At 38.6% G+C, this 19,963-nt stretch overlaps 2 protein-coding genes across 6 annotated transcripts in view; both read left to right on the top strand.

The window, feature by feature from the left end:
• Window positions 1-108: 108 nt before the first annotated feature.
• ATXN3 (ataxin 3) lies at window positions 109-15,340 on the top strand. 4 transcript variants are annotated; one of them, XM_035327875.1, is made up of 11 exons: window positions 109-359; window positions 3,819-3,983; window positions 4,505-4,549; window positions 5,846-5,931; window positions 6,362-6,428; window positions 8,708-8,795; window positions 9,047-9,179; window positions 10,510-10,685; window positions 11,134-11,257; window positions 12,008-12,096; window positions 12,611-15,340. In XM_035327875.1, exons 1-11 carry the CDS (start codon window positions 336-338, stop codon window positions 12,703-12,705), a joined length of 1,092 nt encoding a protein of 363 aa, XP_035183766.1. In that variant the 5' UTR covers window positions 109-335; the 3' UTR covers window positions 12,706-15,340. The 4 variants fall into 4 exon arrangements, with proteins under 4 accessions (XP_035183766.1, XP_035183767.1, XP_035183768.1 ...); XM_035327874.1 differs by lacking the exon at window positions 109-359 and adding an exon at window positions 701-854; XM_035327876.1 differs by lacking the exons at window positions 109-359; window positions 12,611-15,340 and adding an exon at window positions 692-854 and having other exon boundaries at window positions 11,134-11,293.
• A 3,394-nt stretch (window positions 15,341-18,734) lies between these two features.
• TRIP11 (thyroid hormone receptor interactor 11) overlaps window positions 18,735-19,963 on the top strand; it is a 31,505-nt gene continuing 30,276 nt past the window's right edge. For both annotated transcript variants that reach the window (XM_035327869.1, XM_035327868.1), the window contains exon 1: window positions 18,735-19,087. In XM_035327869.1, coding sequence (XP_035183760.1) covers window positions 18,949-19,087 — 139 coding nt within the window. In that variant the 5' untranslated portion in view covers window positions 18,735-18,948. The remainder of the gene's footprint in view (window positions 19,088-19,963) is intronic.

Genomic DNA, 19,963 nt, shown 5'->3' with positions numbered 1-19,963 from the left:
TGTGTTTCTTTTCTTTCGAACGTGGAGGACTTTCCTTCCCCGTGGCCGCCCAGGCTGGCTGGGCGGAGCGCCGAGGGAGCTGCCCCCGCCGCGCTGCTTCCAGCCTAGGCCCCACGCGGAACTCAGGCCTGGTTGAGCAGGAAGCCGAGGGCGTCCCTCGCTTTGCGTCGCTACCTCGGGAAGGAGCTCGGCGTTAATTAGCCAGGCGTTAATCAGCCAGGCGTTAATCAGTGCACTCCCCCCTCCCCGCCGGCAGGGGGCCTGCGCGGCGCCCAGCGAGGCGAGCTTTGGTTGGCTGCGGGGGGCACGGGAGGCGGCGGCCGTTGGCAGTAAACATGGAGGCGATCTTCCACGAGCGGGTGAGTGAGCACCTGGGGGGGCTCCAGCGGCGGGGGGCAGCCGGCCGGGCCGGGGGTGCCCTCCCTGAGGGGGGTGCCCTCCCTGAGGAGTCGAGGCGGCCGGGCCTCACCTCCCCGCGGTGCCTCCGGGGCCCCCATAGCCCTGGGGCAGGCTGTGAGGGTGTCCCCCCGGCAGGGCAGCCTTCCGCTGGCTGCGCGGGGCTGCGGCTTCTCCCCTTCCTCCTCCGCGCTGCCCTGTAGGGAAGGGAGCTGCCGCCAGAGCCCGGAGACGGGCAGGGCTGGGCCTCAGCGCCTCCTCGCCCCCGTGCACATCTCGGGGGCGTTAGGAACAGGCCGGGGCTGTGCTCAGGTGCACGCCGTTGTGTCTTGAAGAGAGGCTCCACAGCCAGGTGTAGACGAGCAGTGACAGGCAGAATGGATTTTGGTTTATTGGTTGCTTCTCGGCTGAACCTGCCTTGGTTTGGGTTGTGTAATGAGCAAGGAAATGGAGTGTTGGTAAGGAAATCCTAATTCGGATACTGGGCTTCTGGGTGCCAGGCAGCTTCCTGTTTTGGAGGATGTGCTTCTGGAAGCCACCGTGATTTAGCAGAGCTCCCAAAAAGGAGCTGTTTGTGCCTCACGGTAAAACTTAGTTGCTTTTCATGTAATTTGCTGACACTTTTATTGTATTAAGGGTAGTACTAGTCTGTATGCTGTTCTCATGGATACTTGGTGGTTTACTTAATTAATTAAGTAAGCCAGCTTCACAAGTTGTAAAATTTCTTTCCTGAAATCAGTAGAACTCGAGGAGTATTCTTTCAGGCTGAGTTTGGGTAGCAAAATTTGCCAGACCCTGTCATGTTAAACAGCTGCTGTTCAGGGGATAAGTGTTGGGTTTCAGCTGTTATACCCTGTGCTACAGTGACCTTGAGTCCCAGTCGAGGCTTGACAGTGAGTTGAAAACATGCGCACCTTCCTTTTGTCTTGCCTGGCCTGTTGCATGACGAAATGGTGACTGAAATTTCAAGTTCTCACAAGTAAAATTGCTTTGTAGTTTTGGAATTAAAAACTGCTGAAATCGAAGTGATGGAGCACGCTAGATTCCAAGTTACGAGCTGATTGTCATTCATAGCTGCTGCTGGTTTTGGTTGTGGGTTTTCTGGGTGTTTTTGTGTCTCACGTGAATGTGGAACGTTAAGTGCTTATTAGTAAGTTAGTTATGTAGTTAGTAAAGTGCCTGTGTGCCTGTTTTAAATTAGACTACCAAATACATACATACAATCTGTTGTTACAGGGAAGCCTCACCTGAACCTTTGTCTTTTTTTCTTAGGGGATATTTTTTTTCCCATCAAGCACACAATTTAATGTCCTGTTAAAATGCTGAATGTACACACATACACACCCCACTTGAATTTGCACACCAAAGATATTTCAGTTAAAAAAAAAGATGAGAAAATATGGCATAAAGGAAATTGATACACTTTCAACTAAACAAAGACCTAAGCAACGTGGCACTCGTAACAGGGCAAAAAATGTAACAGTTGCAAAAAATGTAGGATTAGTCTAGATTTAATGAATCCTCGGTGTAAAAGTTGGCCCTTTCTTTGATAATATACAAGTGGTTGAAAACACTGAAAGCAGGACAGCACTTTATATCAGGGTTGGTTTCAACAAGGGGTTTTCAGCTTATGGAAGGATACAGAATTCTCTGCACAAAAGTAATGAAAGTAACATCTGTTACAAACTGTAAGATCAGTTTTCTCTTCTGCACTTACAGTTCATACAGGTTGTGCCTACAGAAATTGTTTTAGTTTGAAGATAGAACTTTCTCTGCACAAGTACAGAAGCGCCCTTTCAGTGACGTTATGTTTTAAGCCTGCAATAAAACTCAGTTTCAAAGGTATCCTGTTACTGATCTGTTTCTAATGATTTCATACAGTTCTGGTGAAGAAGCCTGTGATTCTTGAGCAGGTTCCCCTGCTTGAGTTGTATCACATGGCCAGCAGCAGGGCTGTGGTCCAAATAGGGCGGGAGCTGCTGTGTCTTGAGTTTCTTGTTATGGGGAGAAGATGAGCTGGAGGAGCTGCAGAGGATGAAGCTTCTAAACTCCCTTGTACCCCATCTGTACAGCTGCTCCAGCTTTAACTCACTGACCGATTGAGTGATGATTTTGTAATCTGGAATAAAGGGAACTTTCAAGGTTCCTGCTTTAAGGGTGACCATGAGAGATTAATGCACGTGACTTTTATGTTGCTTTCATGGCTGTTTAAAGAGTATTCCTCCGAGGCAGCCTCTTGTATTCTTAGTTTCTGGGTTTGGCAGGGTGGGGACTGGTTTTCACTCTTTGAGGTTTTTTGTTTTAATGCACAATCTTATTATAAATAAAACTGAGCGTTGATTAAAACAATGAGTAAAGATGCATTTTAAAACTGATGTTAATCTTCTCTTGCTCTCACAGTTTAATTATTTCTTAGAGAAAGATTGCTTTCGGTGGGAAACTATAATTTCTCTCTTTTAACAAGACAATACTTTATCTGCACATATGAAATGGTAGAGCCTAATATGCAGTCATTAAGATTTGGTTTTAATCTGTGCAACAAAATGATGACTGTTAATAATTTATTCATTTTTAATTTGGGTTGACAGTCTAGAAAGTGTGTATTCATTTTTGTGATCTCCAGTATGCCAGATGTTTTGTGTTTAGTTTATCCAAAAATATTTTCAGTGTTGAATGTGCTAAATTGTTTTTTTTTCTTGCTGTCTCATCATTGTCAGCAAGATTTTACAACCTGTAGGTAGTAGCTTCTCTTACCTAGTTTCTGTTCATAAATGTCATATGGAAAATGAGACTTCCTACTCTTCCAGCACCTTATCACTTTCAAAGCAGTAAATGAGTTGGTTACCATCTGAACTGTGTGAGTAACCTGAAAGAAAGGAAACATTCTGTAGATGTATACTTCTAAATCTCTTTGAAGTCTTAATGGTCTGAGTTTCACAACATGTGGAGAGCAGATTGCTGATAGCCGCACCTGGTGCACATGAGAAGTTTAACAAAGAGCAAGAGTCTCTGTTGCTGAGAATATTTGTTACTGGGAACTTGGGGGGAGGGGAAGGCGGAAGCTTCCTCTTTCATATGGTGGTAGCTTAGAAAAGGGCAGAATCCATTATCCTGCTGGTTGCAAAGTAGTTGTGTGACTTGGTCAGGCCATAGGCAATTTTATAGTGTTTTCCAAAACACTTTAAATTTATTTTCTTCTAGGATATACAGTACTGGGTTTTTCCCCATCATATTGTGTGGGGTGAGGATGAGGTCTGTATTCTACAGGTTGCACTGTAATACATCTAAAGAAAATATGATGGAGGGGGGGAGTGGAGGGAAAGTTTGCCAGAATTAAATCATTGAATGTTTTTTTTTTTTCAGAGCAAAACATCAACATGCTTTTGTCATTGCTTTGGTGTTTCTTTCTTTTCCAATATTAGCAAGAAGGCTCATTGTGTGCTCAGCACTGCCTGAATAATTTGCTACAAGGAGAGTATTTTAGCCCTGTGGAGTTATCTTCCATTGCACAGCAGTTGGATGAGGAAGAAAGAATGAGAATGGCAGAGGGAGGAGTGTCTAGTGAAGAATATCGAACATTTTTACAGGTAAAATTTTTGTAATTTGATGTTTGACATTTACCTGAAATCTAATATTGTGTAGCACAGGCTTGCTGTTTTTTGTGGTTACAGAAAGTTCATTTATTTTGCTAGTGTTTCTTAAGTTTATAGATATTTCCATTCAAGTATTTCAGATTTGTCACTTTTAAATGTTACTAGTATAGCTTTACAGTAATTCTTAAAGGGGGGGGGGGGGGGCAAAATTATCATCATCTTACAGGTAGGAAGGTCAGGCATGGCAAGGATGAGAATTTTGCCTTATGTTTTTGTAAACCAGTGGCAGAGATGGAACAACTTTCCATGTCTATCTGTCCTTTAAGCACTAAGCATTTCTAATTTAATTGTTTGAGGTCTTAATAAGCATGTTTGGGCATTGTAATCAGCCTTACAGAGTAGGAAATAATTAGTTTACGTATTTGCAGTTATTTATTCTTGAAGTTGAATTCTTTCTGACCTTTTATTCTTACACCACGTTTCTCTTTTCTCCCTCCCAATCTCATGCTGAGCAGCAGCCTTCTGTAAATATGGATGATAGTGGATTCTTCTCAATCCAAGTAAGCATTGCTCTATACTGACAGATTTTTTTTCTTTATTCAATAAATGTGATTTCACACATGACAGTGGTTACAGGGTTATCACAGTGATCTGCAGATTGGAAGAAGGTAGAGTACCTCCATTACAGTTTTTACAGCGCTCTCCAGTCACAGTAGAAACAAAGTGTTTTGTTTTAAGGAGTGTAATGGAGAAGTAAGTAATCGGAAATACTTAAACGAGAACACCAAAAAAGGTGTTGAACACTGAACCGGGGCTTGTGTCTGGAATCGAGCTGTTAGCTAAGCTTTGCAAACTTGGCTGTCTCTATAGCTTTGAGAGGTGCCTGTCAGTGTTCCAGAATCCCTTGAGAGCAGAGCGAGCCTCTGTCTTCCTTATCGTCTGATGTAGGGCAGGACTATATTTCTACTCTGTGAAAAATGATTAACAGTTTAGCATTTCTTGTATTCTTGATTGTGTTGCTGCAGTACTGAAGCTGGAAAAAACGCTTCCGTATATTCTACCTTTTATGTCCTCTTATTGCTGTGCTCACTTGCTACATAATTGGCTGGCTGAAAGGCAGATGGATTGTTGATTAAAAATTTCTTACAGCATTATTACAAATAGCATTAAAGAGTTCTTGTAAAATAGTTCAGTTAACTTATTTTCAAATCTGCTGATTACCTTTCAAAATGACTTTGAAATAATCTAAAATATTAAGGAAATAGCAATTTTGATGTCTTAAGATACGGGAAAAGCTTATAAGCTGTACCAGTGCCCAGGATTTTGTAATATTTCTGTACATTTCGCATATAGTAGAAACAAAGTTTAAAGTCTTTTTATTAATCAGAAATTTTTGATGGGCAGATCTTTAAAATGAATTGGGGTAGTCAACCTAAAAACACTAGCAGTAACCCTGTGGTAATGAGCCTGAGTTGGTGCTGTGACCTTCCAGTGATGCAAATTTCAAATTATTACTGTGGAGAAAGATGACATTGCACTGAGTAGTACATTGAGAGCAGAGAGATGACGATATTAGTGTTTGTGGGAGGTGAAATTACAGCTTTGACTGGGGGAGTAAGTTTATTAACATGTCTTAGTTAAATCTTAGCTTTGTTACTCTCTATGTAGGTGTGTTATATTTGCATGTAAATTCATGACAGTTGCATTTTGAATAATGCGATTCCTAGTTTTCCCAGCAACGTTTTGAAATCAAAACTTTGAGAAAAATGCAAGTGTTGACAGTGGCTAAAATGGTTGCAGTTGCTCAAATTAGATTTGGATGGTTTAACTCATTAATAAGTATTGTTTTTTGACAGGTCATAAGCAATGCCTTGAAAGTTTGGGGTTTAGAACTAATCCTCTTCAACAGCCCAGAGTATCAGAGGCTTGGGATCGATCCTATGTAAGACTCTTTTATTATTGTTTTTAGCACCCTATTTTTATGGAAAAATACTGACAATCAGTGGTTTAGTTCTGTGTCTTTAAAAGTACTGTTTCAAACTCTGTTGCATCATGATGTTTATTTTTTTTATACTCTGCCTTTGATTTATTTTTCTTTTGGTGGTGTGTATGAGCACCTCTCCTGTGTGCCTTTATGACATCTTAGTATCTATGGCATCACAGGTATGAGATTTTAGTAATATGGATGTGATAAAAAGGACAACTTTATAAATATTGTAAGTCACAAAAGCAGTATGAGTATTCTGTAACGTCAGCAGTTGTATTACTGAAGTTTTATTATGTAAGTTTAAATTAGTGGTAGCAAAAAATCTTTAATATGCACTCCAATATTATTTAATTTTTATCTATACCTTTTGTTTTTCTTTTTACAGAAATGAAAAATCATTTATTTGTAATTATAAGGAACACTGGTTTACAGTTCGAAAGTTAGGAAAACAGGTGACACTGTCTTTTTTTATTTAAAATTTGACTTCAGAGTGGGGGTGGAAAAAACGGTTGCAAGCAGACCATGTGTTGGCCTTTTGCTGCAGTTTGCTTTAATAATAGTAATAAAAAAAAATTAGCAAATATTTGTTATATCACAAAAATATCACGCAGCTTTTCATGAATGTTAGGCTGGGGAAAGATCCTAGGATCTATTCCCCAGTAAATCTGTCCTTTAGGAAGGTGCAGCTAAGGTAGAGTCTCTGTGACCTCTCAAGTTCTTTTCTTGCTTTTCTGCATGAAGAATAGCAGAAAAATGTATGTATGGAAGAGGGGGAAGTCTTAGATAAAGATTAGGATTCCTGTAAAATGTAAGCTTATTTAATGGACTACATTATTGACATTGTAAAAATGAGTTGCCAATAGCCATTTGCGTGTTTAAATGAACAACAGATGGAAGGAAAAGCTCAAAGTTCCACTGTATAAATGAATATTTATAATCCTTAGTATTTAAGGGTATCCAAAGGATAAGGTTGGGAAAAATAGAATCACAGTTTTTCACTGCATTTGAAAAGTGTCTGAAGCAGTTGTATTATAAGCAGGAAATAACTATTAAAAGCAAGGGACGGCCAAACAACTGCATGGTACATACATCATAACTCAAGTCACGTGCAGGTCTCTTGTAATGCGAGTGCAGTCTTTCTTTCAGTAGCCAATCCTTGTTTTGGATCATACTGCATAAGCTTCTGCACAACGTAAATTGGTTTGGTGTGGTGGGTTTTGTTGTTTTTGTCATAAACTGTTTGTGAAGTGAGCTCTTAAATTTTGCAATAGTGGGCAGGAGTCACTCTACCAATTCGGTTTTCCAAGTGGTGGCTACCTATGTTGTCATCCAGTTTAAAAGAAATACAATTATTACCGTAAGTAAGCAAACTACTGTTCTGGTTTAAAGTATAGCTGATAATTGTTTAAAAACATTTTTGTGTATTTGAAATAGAAAAGGCTGAAAGGTCCCTTAAAGATATGGGAGTGTTCCCTAGTATAAATACAACCACATCAGCTGGAACTTTTTTGATACCATTCTAACTTAAAAGTTCTTGAGTTGGAGGAGGGATGTATTTTGCTTGCATGTGCAGCTTGTAGCTACACAAAGCAATACAAGGTTCTGTTATCTACAGTGTAGTGAGAAGGGAGAGACAAAATAGATAGACTTAGGGCTTTGACCTTCTGTTTTTATTAGACCTTTCTATTCCATACTCTGTTCAGTTTGTCAGTAATCTGTCTGTCATATATGTTTATATAACCTTTTAATTCTTTCCCCATTCCTACACTGGTGGTTCTCTTACCTTATTTAAGTGGGAAGGGGCATTTTGACTGAGAAGTCAAGTGATTTGAGGACAGATGGGTAGATAATCACCTGGAACAGAGGGGACTTAGAGTATGGACCTGACAAGTGTATGACTGCATATATAAAACTTTAGGTAGACAAATGCCTTTTCTTAAGAATGTAGATAGAATTCTTCTGTCTGAAATTGTGCTCTCTGATTCAGATTGAATAATACAGAATGGGTATGGTATAAAAAAGTTCTTCAAATTGATTGCAATATATATGGGATTTTAAAGATATAATATTTTACCATACCTATTGAGTATATTTGTCCCTATTTGAAGTGTTATTACCAACCAGTTGTCTTCAGGGAACTGGAAATATGTTGTGTATATTTCTCAAGTGTCCACTATTGTAATATTGTTGGCATATTATATTTAAGTTCACTTTTCTTAGTTTTTAAATTTAAAAATTATCCAGATGTAAGCCATAGTTTTCGGTATCATCAACTATTAAAGGCATCATGTTTAGTTAATATAAAGAGTTCGACTTGTTTCCTGTATCTACTAATGTATTGAGTATTAATTCATGAAAGATCTCTTCCTTCATCAATCTCTTAACAGTTTTAAAACTAGGAATAAGGAGTATTTTAGAATTATGTCTGAAATGATTCTTCTACTGTTATATTTAGATTTTTGTTTTAATGTGTTTCCTGGTACTAGTGTTGAGTAATGGGAGAGAACATGCAATAATTTCCATGCTTCAGATCTCCTGTTAGCTGAAGAGTATTTGAAGGGAGACTTTTAGCGGTATAGGTATTGTGCGTCAAAAGACTTAATTTTATGTTTTATTTTACTAGACTGAGTTGGATATTCTATCATAGAAAATGACCACATTGTACAGAAATGGATTACAGAGTAATCTTTATGCTAATCTGTTCTCTCAAACCTTTTTTTCTTAATTACAGTGGTTTAACTTGAACTCTCTCTTGATGGGTCCAGAACTAATATCAGATACATATCTTGCACTTTTCTTGGCTCAATTACAACAGGAAGGTAATAGAAACTTGCAGATGTTAAATTTCATTAACTAAAAGTAGGTAATAATCATTGTTTATTAGAACTTAATGAATTCAGTTAACTACCCTTAGTTTTGTTACTGAAATAGTGAAATAATCCAAGTCCTAATAATGAAAGGTAGAGCCTTACATTTTAATAAATTGCACATTGTATTCCATAGAAATGTGCATTTTAGAGTATTGATGTGTGCACCTTAATGCTGTAGACTTACAATTTATTTTTCTCAGGTTATTCCATATTTGTAGTAAAAGGTGACCTGCCAGACTGTGAGGCTGATCAGCTATTGCAGATGATTCGGGTGCAGCAGGTGCAGAGACCAAAACTAATTGGAGAAGAGACAGCACAGTCAAGAGACCAGAGGTAAGGTAAACAGATTTCATTTTAATAACGTTCAGTGTGATTTGTTTCTATGATAAATGTCTACATGGAGACAACCCTCAAGATTTAATTAGAAGTGCAATGTTTTCTGCTATTGCACACTATAAAACCAAATTAGTAGAGTAACAAACAGTGCATTTTTAAGTCTGCAAAAAAAAATGCCATAATTTGCATTTTTTGCCTTTGTTACACAGTCTAGTCTTCTGGAAGTTAGCAGTGATTGTAATGAACTCTCCATGTAAAAAGAGGCTAAAACCAAAATGCTTCTGCAGGTGGTATGAATAGATAAGAGCAATTTACCCATAGAAGTTGTATGTGACTGGTCCTTGGAATTTCAAAGCCAGGTTGGATGGGGCTTTGAGCAACCTGACCTAGTGGAAGATGTCCCTGCCCATGGCAGGGGGTTGAAACTAGATGATCTTTAAGGTCCCTTCCAGTCCAAACGTTTCTGTGATGATTGTGATTTTTCATACTATAGTAGAATAGGTTAGCCAACATTTACAAGCTATCATTAATGGTAATTGATCTACAATTAAGATTCTATTGTATCATTAGTAGAAAAGAACAATATTCTCATGACTACATTCCACATCATATAAATAACACAGCATTCCCATCAGGAATAATTTACCTGTAAATGTTGTGGTGTGCTACTCTGTTGTGATGCATATTGCTAATGTAAAACTTCGAGAGCACATAATGTACTACTTAAAATTATTTTATCCCATTTTCATTGTGAATAAATTGCATACTGATTTCAAAAAAAAAAGGCATAAGGCTGTTTTCAAAGGAACGAGTTCATTATTATTTCTTCCACTTCATAAAGGTAAACTACGGTGTTGTGAATTGATGGAATAAAAACAGTTAACTACTTGACAGTGATGTGAAAAGTATGGATAGTCTACAGAGGATCTTTGACTGTAGTGTAGTCATTAAAGATTCCTAAGGAAGAGACCACATGCACCATCATCTGCTGGTGTAGTTATCTTACTAGCAATGGGTTCAAATAAAAATATTACTGGCTTTTATAGCACTACTACTTTTGAAGCTTTCCTATTAAGCAGATTCTCATCAACATATACACATAGGTTCAGGGTTTCAGTATCTTCATTTTACAGCCAAAGGCTATGATTTCAGTTTTTTCATGTTTGTTTTGTATAGAACTGAGAAAATATTTGTATAACAGATTAGCACAGTAGATCTTTTTTTTTGCCAAAGTTTAAAAATAACTAGTTAAATCAGCACAAAATATTTGCTTTAAATATCAAAGTACGATTACTGTCTGAATGCCTTAAATTTATTGACTTCACAGACTAGCCAGAAGTGATGTGGACCAAGCAATAGAAGTTAACCACCCTTTTGATGGAACAAGCGTGTTAGATGAAGATGAGGAGAATTTTCAAAGAGCCTTGGCTCTAAGTAGGCAGGAAATTGATATGGAAGATGAAGAAGCTGATCTTCGTAGAGCCATTCAACTCAGCATGCAAGGTGCGGTGCTCATTTAAATTTCACTTAGCATTCATGTTGCTTATGCTTTAGCAGCTACTGAAACCAGCATCAGTCAGCCACTCTTTCAGTGTGCTTCAGGCTCTCTGAATAGACTAGCTTTGAGGCCTGGAAGGATAATCCAGACTTTCTTGTAGCATCTTGCTTCCTGCTTTTTGAAAAGTTGCAACTTTCAGGTTAGAATTGATCATTAGGAGGCAAGAACAAATTGGCAAAGGGTGATAGGAGGAAAGGAAAACAGCCTTAAGAAGAGAGTATGGCAGTGAAGTTAGCTTAGGAGCTTATTTCACTAACAAGTCACTTTGAGGAGGGTGGGGTGTGCGTGTTTTTTTTTTTGCTTGTTTGGGGGGGGGGGGGCTTTTTTTAAGCTATGCTTTTTGCAAACTTCATTTTGCTGTAATTAGTAGGATATATCTTGTTCTGATTTTAGGTTGTCGTCGAAGTGAGTGCTTGAACTCATTATCAACAAATGTTCCTCAGTCACCACACACCAGTCAGACAGATTCCCTTTCTTCAGAAGAACTGCGAAGGAGAAGACAAGCATATTTTGAAAAGTAAAGTAGCTGATAGAAAACTAAAACTGCATTTGGGAAGTAAATGTCTTACTGTTCAGTGCTTTTGGGCTGTGGGTGGGTCTGACTGAGGTCCAGCTTAACATCTGTCTCTTAACAGGCTTTCATAGTGTACCAGAATTCTGCTCTTCCAAGATGGTTCCTATAAATAAATTAAACCTGTAAATAGAGCAACTCTTAGGAGTGCAGTATCAATCTTGGGAAGGGAATAAATGCATTACAGTATTTCCACATAAAATCCTGTAAATAACTTGCATATTCATTTTCTTGAAGAAAAATATTCTTGCTCTAAGACTTTGCTCCTGGTAGTGATGTCTCTACTGAGCATCACATGGAAGTCATCTAGATGATGTTTTGCTTTTGTCTTCTTAATACATTCTTGTGGTATTGTTGTAGCTCTTCCTTGTCTCTGTTTCCTAGTGATGAAGGAAATTAAGACCAGGGAGAAATGCTATGAATAAGAGAAGTTAGATTTTGCATGAGAGGATAAAGCACGAATTCTGGGAAAAGTGCAATTTACAATATAATGTTGGGAGAATGGAAGTCTGAAGGCTAGCAGGGGGAAACAATTTAAGAGATGTCAAGTATGGGTGCGTTATTCTACCAAATAGCAGTTTATACTACTTATACTTCTCATTGTTGGCCTTCCTTACAATGAGATATAAGATTCAGGATTCATACTAGCAAGTCTGATATTAACTTTATTTTCTTATAAATTTATAATTATTTCAGGCAGCAACAACAGCTGCCACAGCAAGATCAGACCCTGAACCTACAAGATAAGCCAGCTATAAGCTCAAGCACTCTGGAAGCCGACCCAGGTATTGTTTTTTAAATGTATTTCCAACTCTGAAATATTTATAAGGTTTTTTTTCACCTTTGTGTTATGCACTGCTTCCTAATTTTCCTTGCCTGCCTGCTTTTTCACCCCAGCAGCTGTTCAGATTATGCATCACAGCTGTTACTCTTTTTTGGTGGTAAAGGAAAGGATCACTTTCTTTGAAGAGCCTATTCTGCTGAGAATGTCAATATCCTGTTTCAGAGTGAATTATCAGACCATTTTGAGTTCTGGCTTTGCTTATTGTTGCTTAGTTTGGCTAGGGCATAATTCAAGAAACTGTAATCTGTGGTGGGATCTGTATGTAAGCTTTGTCGCTATTAAGTACAGAAGTGTAAAATGTTCAATTATAGTTTTAATTAAAATGCTTTTTCTAAAAAAAGATCTGGAGGATGGGGGGAAACAGTAGGTATGAACAGAAAGAACAAAAATCATTTAACCGCAGTTGAGAACTGTCTCTGCATTTCTTAAAATTTATATTCATTTGTTTTCTTTAGGAGGTGATATGAGTGAAGAAGACATGCTTCAAGCAGCCATGAACATGTCTCTGGAATCTGTTAGAAACCACTTGAATACTGAAGAGAAGAAATGACATCACAATTTTCCCATCCTCTACTGTCAAAACACTAAATCTTCACTATAATATTACTGTGTGGATGTTGCACAAGCAGGGGTCATTTCAGAGTTTTGGAAGCAGGAATGAAAGGGGGCTGGAGCTCAGAATTTAGAGGGAAGCTGCAAATATCAAAAAGTTTGCACTAGTTTAGGAAACGGTAGCACTCCTGCTACAGAATACCTGTTCACAAGAGTAGCTCGTTAAAGTTACTTAAACTACTCCTGTGGCTGAAGGTAGATATGTAGCAGTTGTAACTTGCATTTAAAAAGCAAATTTGAATTGTTTTGAAGATTTATCTAGAGAACATGGGACAAAAATGTTGTCAGCTGATGTCCTTCAGTACTAATACTAAAATAGATAATAAATTTGTGTTTGTAAATTAGTAATTTTAAGAAAACACTTGAGATGGGAAAACAAATTATGTTAGATAACTTGTCATTCAGAATGAGTCATAAACTTGATGTCAACTTTTTGGTCCTGCTGTCCACTTTTGAAATGACCCATTCTGCAGGAGAAACCTGAATTCATGAACTTCATGCTTGGCAATTAAACAGAAAATCTCCAGTGTATTGTAGATTATAATGTTACTTCTGAATGTTCAGTGACTTGTGACCTTCTAACACTTTGTGGTTTTCCTTTCACTTCCAGATTACAGATCCATGTTTAAAGTAGGGTTTTTGCTTTGCCATTTTGTCTTTTTGGCAGATAATATTGCCATTCCTTTTTTTTTCTTAATTTGCTTAGGTAGTTTTTCTTATGCTACTTCTGTTTGTGCCACTGTTTTTACCATAAAAATATCGTAATGGGTTAAACAGGTTTTCTCTTTTACCTCTCCTGGAGGTATTCCTCTCTGAGCTCAACCCTTTCTTCTGGCCTTTCAGTATAAAAGAGCTGTTAACTGAGTCTAGAAGAAAGGAAATGGGGAAGATTTGGGTGCCATCAAACTAGTGCCACACATCCAACATGCGTTCCTGCAGTCTGAAGTGACCCCTGTGCAAGTAGCTCTTTTAAGAATGAATATTTATGTCTGTGTGGGTGTTCTTTCCAAAATACTTCTCGAGTGTCTGTCAGAATGTTGCAGCTTTTTCAGGAATGGCCTTTATTCATGCACCTTAAAATTTTTTATCATGCTGTTTCTGATGCTGAGAAACTGGGGAGCAAAAGATGGGGGATAGTTTATTCTATTGGCTGTAACACATCTGCTTTGATACCCAGGATGAGTGTGTAATAGGGTGACCAAACTTGACTTTCAACTTAGTGTAACAATTCAGATAAGTTTTGTTTTCCTAAATGGTGCTTGAAATACAAATTCTGTTTACATATAAATTATATGGAAGTGTTGTAGGTACAGTATCTAAGCTGTATTCCACTTAATGCATTAACAGTTAGCACAGGCATTTTAAAAATAATCTTTAGAAGATAAACCCCAAATTCTTTATCAAAATATTCTGTTAGATCATTACACAATAGCAACAATTAATGGTAATATAAAACGAATGGTAGTTAGATGGAAACTTACATTCAGCATCAAGTAGTACTGTACGTGAAAGGGCTCTTACCTCTCAGTAAAGTTTTGTTTACAGCAATGGTTTCTTGATAGGTTAGAATATTATATTAAACATAAATGGCCAGAATTCTGGTTTCTGTATGCTAAATTTCCAGCAATGTCACCATAACCACTGGTATGTGTAAGATGATGTGGATTTTGACATGAGACAGAAGTACTTTTTTAAAGTTGATTTAAAATTTTGCTTTTTAAAGAGTCCTGTCACGCACATAATCAATCTTTGTAATGTGTTAAAGTAATACAGCCAAACAATGGCTTTTAAAATGTTACATGTATGCAAATGCCATTTTGAAATGCTATATTTTTCAGAATGTAGATTTCTGATTGAAACTGATATGAAACTGAAAACAGAAAAGGAGTCTGTGAAGCACTGAATTATTTCTTTGCTTGTTTGCAAATTATCCACAGCTTTACCTTTCCTTCCTTTGTTGTGCCATAAACTGATTCTGAAATAAGACTCTCCATTTAATAAGTAGGTGTAGGCTGGCAAAGCTTGTTAAGATGTACTTGATACCAGTTCTTGGAACTTGAGCCTTTTATCCTCTGTTGTAAGAATATCATAAATTTTTCTGTAGCTACATGGTATAGCAGTCATAATAAATAATAATCTAGGCCCCTTGAATTGTATTAACTGTAACCTGTGTCAACTACATGTTTTTGTAATCACTAAAGCATGGAGGTTTGGATTTGAACTTTCATGTTCCTTCACCCAAGTGTTCTAATATGTACGGAACATAAAGTAACAGTGCCTGAAAAGCACAAATGTGAGACAGATTACAGGGCTAACCATGTTCCTTTCTGTGGAGAAACGGCATCACTGTACAAACACCAGTCTGACATTCAGAGGAATGTCAAGTTTAGTAAAGTAGGCATAGCTGCCTAGTCATGCAGTTCAGAGGTAACAATTTAAGCTGTGTGTTAATTGCACCAAAGGAAAAGACTAATGCTAATTCTTGACAGAGCATGTTTTATGACTCAGATCTAAAGTTCAAGTTGTGTGGACCTGCCAAGAAGCTGTCAATAAAAACAAAAAATCTGATCTCACTTTCTTGGTGTTCGTTATTTTAATGATAAACACTTCTCAACATGTCCAAGCTATGCTCATAAATATGATACTTTAGATACTGATTTAGAACCTATTCCTATTGAAGCTGAAATATTGTTTTTCCCCATGTTGTAGCTTTAGGCCAAAGGCTTACTGTAAAAAGCATAAATTGATTTATTAATAAATTTTGGAATTCTGATATTTAAGGGAACTTCATACTTCATCCAATAGATGTTTACTGTTTTCCTCACAGTCCATCTGACATAACTTGTGGTTTTCTGCCTGTAGAAATCAAATGTATAGGGGGAATGAGCGATACTTGCTAGGTATCTTCCACAATTAGTTCTGTTAATAAGTATAATTGTGTAAACCGCTTTCACGATTTTGTAATGGAAGCATGAGGAAAAAGCGTTGTCATGCAGTCATGCCTGAATCCAGTTCTTGTTAGGCATAGTATTATGATCTATTTAAATTGTCTTTTTTTTTTTTCTGGGCTCGGTACTAATCTGATATGGCACTGGTTTACATTAGGGTTCTGTACCATTTGAACATCTTCAACAAAACACAAGCAGGAAGTTTAAATGTAATTTTCAGCTAGCATGTGCTTCTGTTATTTTTCATTCTTTAGTATTTCGGAGGCTTCACACTGCAAGGCATATATAGATTTCTCAGCTGGAGTACTACCAACACAAAGTGAAGTCTCCAATGTGTTTTAATATCAGACTATTTCATTTATTACGAATTTATAAAATGGTGGGTGGTGGGCATAATAGTTGTGCTTAAAATAACATCTGCACAAACAAGCAGTGTTATTTCCCTATCTCAAACAAATAGTGTTGTTTCCAAGCTGCTTTTTTTAAATTACAAAATTGACAGGGCTCTTTAAAAAACAAGCAAAAACAACAAACAGGAATGTGCTGCAGTTATTTGGAGCAGTCTTGAGATTTTCTAGTATTTAGTAACTATTTCAAACATCCTGATGGAAATGTACAAACAGGGATCTCAGTGAGAAACGTTATGGGGAATGGAGTTACGGAGCACCAGAACTCATATTTGTAAGTATTACTATTGCACAATTATTGTTACCACCACGTGCTTCAAAGTTGGCTTTAAAGGATTCCAAAAAAGAAGCCAAGAAAAGGCGAAGTAGAAACTTTTTTCTTTTTTTTTTTCTTTTTTTTTTTTTTTTTTTTTTTAGGGGCTTGTGAAATGGTTGTTCATGTTACAAGCCAGTACTGTGCTATTTTAAATAAGCTTAACTTCTGGGAAATCTTCATACTTATGAAAAATAAAAATCCAGAGGATAATATATACTCACCACATGCACATGATCAGTTGTTTGAGTTAAAACCATATTGATGGTCTTCATATTAATACATTTAAGCTGTATAAACAGTCCAAATATTCTTTATATTCAAGTAAGTAGTTTTCTTGTATCCAACTTTTTATCTTGAAAGCAAAGCATTTTGCAATAAACTTTATTTTTTTTAACCTGCATACACACTTTTTGCCTTATTTGCATTTTGGGAACTGAGGGAACAATTCAGTATTTAATGTACTTCTACTTCTCTAGTTCTAGCTCTTCAGGATATGTTAAAGTCCATCTGTCTCTTCACCTGCTTTCACAAAATCAAAATGCTTTTACATTATTTAGAAAAGTGTTGTTGCACTTCTTTTTTACCCTGGTACAGCCACTGTAAATTCAGAAGGGGAAACTTATAAAAAGGTTTTACAAGAGGTGTAATCATTTAGATGTTACCGGGAAGAAATGAGGAAAGTTTTGATAGTTTTTATGCAAATATTGATAAAATTATATCGCTAGATAAAACCCCCTTACATACAAAACAGTGTGGAATTAGGATTTCCTAAGGGAATAATTGTTCCTCTCACACCTGACAGTTGTATGTAGTAGATTTTCATCTTGAGACTCTACTTTCAGTATCACATTTTTGGCATAGATTCCTAGAAAACTTTTGTCTTTTTTTTTTTTTTTTTTTTTTTTTTTTTTTGTATATAAAGCATATGACACTAAAACCCTTTTAAAATAGCGTAAATGCTTTGTAATTGTTCTGAATGGAAAAGGGTAGTGGTGTTTAATATTTTGAAATTTCTTTTTAAATAGACACAAATATGTAAGGCCGTATTTGATATCACTTTTTAAAAATACAGTGTCTAATGTTTCTCTCTTGACCGCAGTATTTGCACGTGGATGGGGCGCAGAAGCATTCAACATTAAAATCCCATCTTTGATATCAGTGAGCTTTGGATCAGGTGTCATATATACGTTAGCAGTTGGCTAGTTTTCTCCTGCTAATAACTTGCTAATAACTCATCACTGATTCTTTTTCATCTGTTGATGTTTCAAGAATTATGCAAAGAACAACTGTTAGCAAGAAAGTTGGCATTGGTTATAGTTGTGCTGTATTTTTTAAAATTGTATGCTCTCTAATTTTAAAATAAGTGAATGCTGTTTTGCTAAAAGCATATGCTTTACTCTCAGGGCATGCTGTATTGTTTCTGTAAGCCAGTCAATCCACAGAAGACACCGGCTGATTTCCACCCAGTGCCACTATCAACAGGAGATGGAGTCAGACAGATAAAATTGGTTTGCAATGCTAAATAGTCAATTTCCAGTATTTCAAGAGTAATAATTTTAAGAAGTGTGGGGAAAGAACCTCTGTGCTACTTGCTGTCTTCTTTCCCTACTTGGCTTTATAAAATTAATGGACAGGTATGATATTTATCCTCTCTAAATATTTTTTTAAAGTTTGGATGACATCCCTGATCTTATTTAAAACATGTTAAGAGTTTTCTATAAAATGAATTAACCACAGACTATTGGAAAAGAAGGGTCGTTTATTTCCCACAGACATTTTATTTTAGGATGAGCTGTGCTAAAGGCTCTTCTGAGCACTGCAAGCTGCAGGAAATGCTGCATGGCGTGTTTGGCTCTCTCCTTTTGGCATTTCTCCTAATAAGGGAAAATTAATTCTCCATTAAAAGCAATGTTTTAAAGTAGCAAAACCGATTTAGTTGTGTGTTTACATTTTATACTGTAACACAGCACTAACACCTTCCCGAATTTCGTGTAGGAGGCGTTCTAATTCAGGTATTCTAATTCTGTGTACTTTTATCGGAGATTGATCTCAAGTGGGTGACTACTAGACAGTTTTTATTATGGATAACTACAAAGGTGGTAAATATCAAACCAAAAACCTGCCATTTATAAACCACTCAGGGTTGGGGGCCAGAGGACCCCGCTCGGCGGGGCCGCGTCCCTCACAGGGCGGGCGAGCAGCCGTGAGGGCCCCGCCCCGCTCCCGGCACGCCCCGCTCCCCCGCCAGGCCGCTCGGGGGCGCTGTAGCCGCCTGCCGCCGCCTCGCTGCTGCTGGGGGCGGAGCCGTGATGGCGGCCGTCGAGGTGGCAGCGCCGGTGGCGGCCGGGAGGAGCCGCTGAGGCGCGGGGCGGCGGCGGCAGCGCTCCGCCGAGCCCGCTGGGGGAGCCTCGGCCCCCGGGGGCTGCAAGCGGCCGCTTCCCTTCTCGGCCGGCGAGGCGGCTGCCGGGCCGCGGTCCTGCTGAGGGAGGAGGCTCGGAGCGGGCCCGGCCATGGCGTCGTGGCTGGGCGGGCTGGGCTCGGGGCTGGGCCAGTCGCTGGGGCAGGTGGGCGGCAGCCTGTCCTCGCTCACCGGGCAGCTCTCCAGCTTCACCAAGGACATCCTGCTGGAGGGCGCCGAGGAAGTGGGCGGTAAGAGGGGATGGGGCGGCACGGGAGGGGGGCACAGCGCTCCTGGGGCCGCCCCTCGGGGAACCGCCGGGCCCGGCCGTGCCCGCAGGGAGCCCCCCGAGCTGCCGGCCGGTGCCGGGGCTCGCTGTGTTGGCGTTTTGTTCCCCCTCGGGATCCTCAGGGTAAACAGACGCGTTCCTAGGCTATGACACGGGAGGCGAACCTGTCGTGGGTTTGTTATTCTGAAGCCTCTGAATGGCGTGTAGCGCTCAGCACTAATGACAACACACGGCCGTCACCGTCATGTTTGTCTACTTTATCGGAGTCTCCGTTTTTATTAGCTGCTTGTAGAGTGGCTCCATAAAACTGCCGAGGTTTTCTGCCACTGGTGTTATCTCAAGTCTGACGTGTCACACAGGCAAAGGTCCAGGGCTTGTGAGGTTTTGTTATTTATATTTTGGTAGGGCAGTCAACGTCTACTGTTCCGTACAGCCAAGCAGGAGATCGTGGGCCTTGTATAGAGATCAGAGGCTAGAATGACTGGTATTAAACAAAGCAACTAAAACCAAAACAACAGGCAAAACAAAACAGCTGAGACATCAGAGGACAATGTTCAATAAAGTCATAATAAACTTATTCTAGACGATATAATTTTCTTTCTGTTTTTAGTAATGCTTTTCAAATAGGAGTATTTGAGTAAAACTTCTGGTTTTATAGCAAAGCAATCGTATAAAATGGCGATAAGTATCAATAGGTTAAAATCACAAGTATTTGCCATCCTAAAAGTACAATTTATTGGGAAAAGTGAGTATTCTAAAACAAGTATTAAGAATACCAACCACAGAGAGCTTGTGAATGCCCTCCTTAGAACGTGGATTTAAACAACTGTACCTTGTC

This window comes from Oxyura jamaicensis, chromosome 5, assembly GCF_011077185.1.
Source record: "Oxyura jamaicensis isolate SHBP4307 breed ruddy duck chromosome 5, BPBGC_Ojam_1.0, whole genome shotgun sequence".
In the NCBI taxonomy this organism is placed as follows: Eukaryota; Metazoa; Chordata; class Aves; order Anseriformes; family Anatidae; genus Oxyura; species Oxyura jamaicensis.
Note: the sequence above shows the minus strand (reverse complement) of the source record. Positions and strands in the feature narration are given on the sequence as shown.

Coding starts and splice junctions, on each gene's coding strand:
- ATXN3 (XM_035327874.1), top strand. CDS start 774: ATGGATTTTGGTTTATTGGTTGCTTCTCGGCTGAACCTGCCTTGGTTT. Junction 4,550..5,845: donor GTGGATTCTTCTCAATCCAA/GTAAGCATTGCT, acceptor GTTTTTTGACAG/GTCATAAGCAATGCCTTGAA. Junction 6,429..8,707: donor TTCGAAAGTTAGGAAAACAG/GTGACACTGTCT, acceptor TCTTAATTACAG/TGGTTTAACTTGAACTCTCT.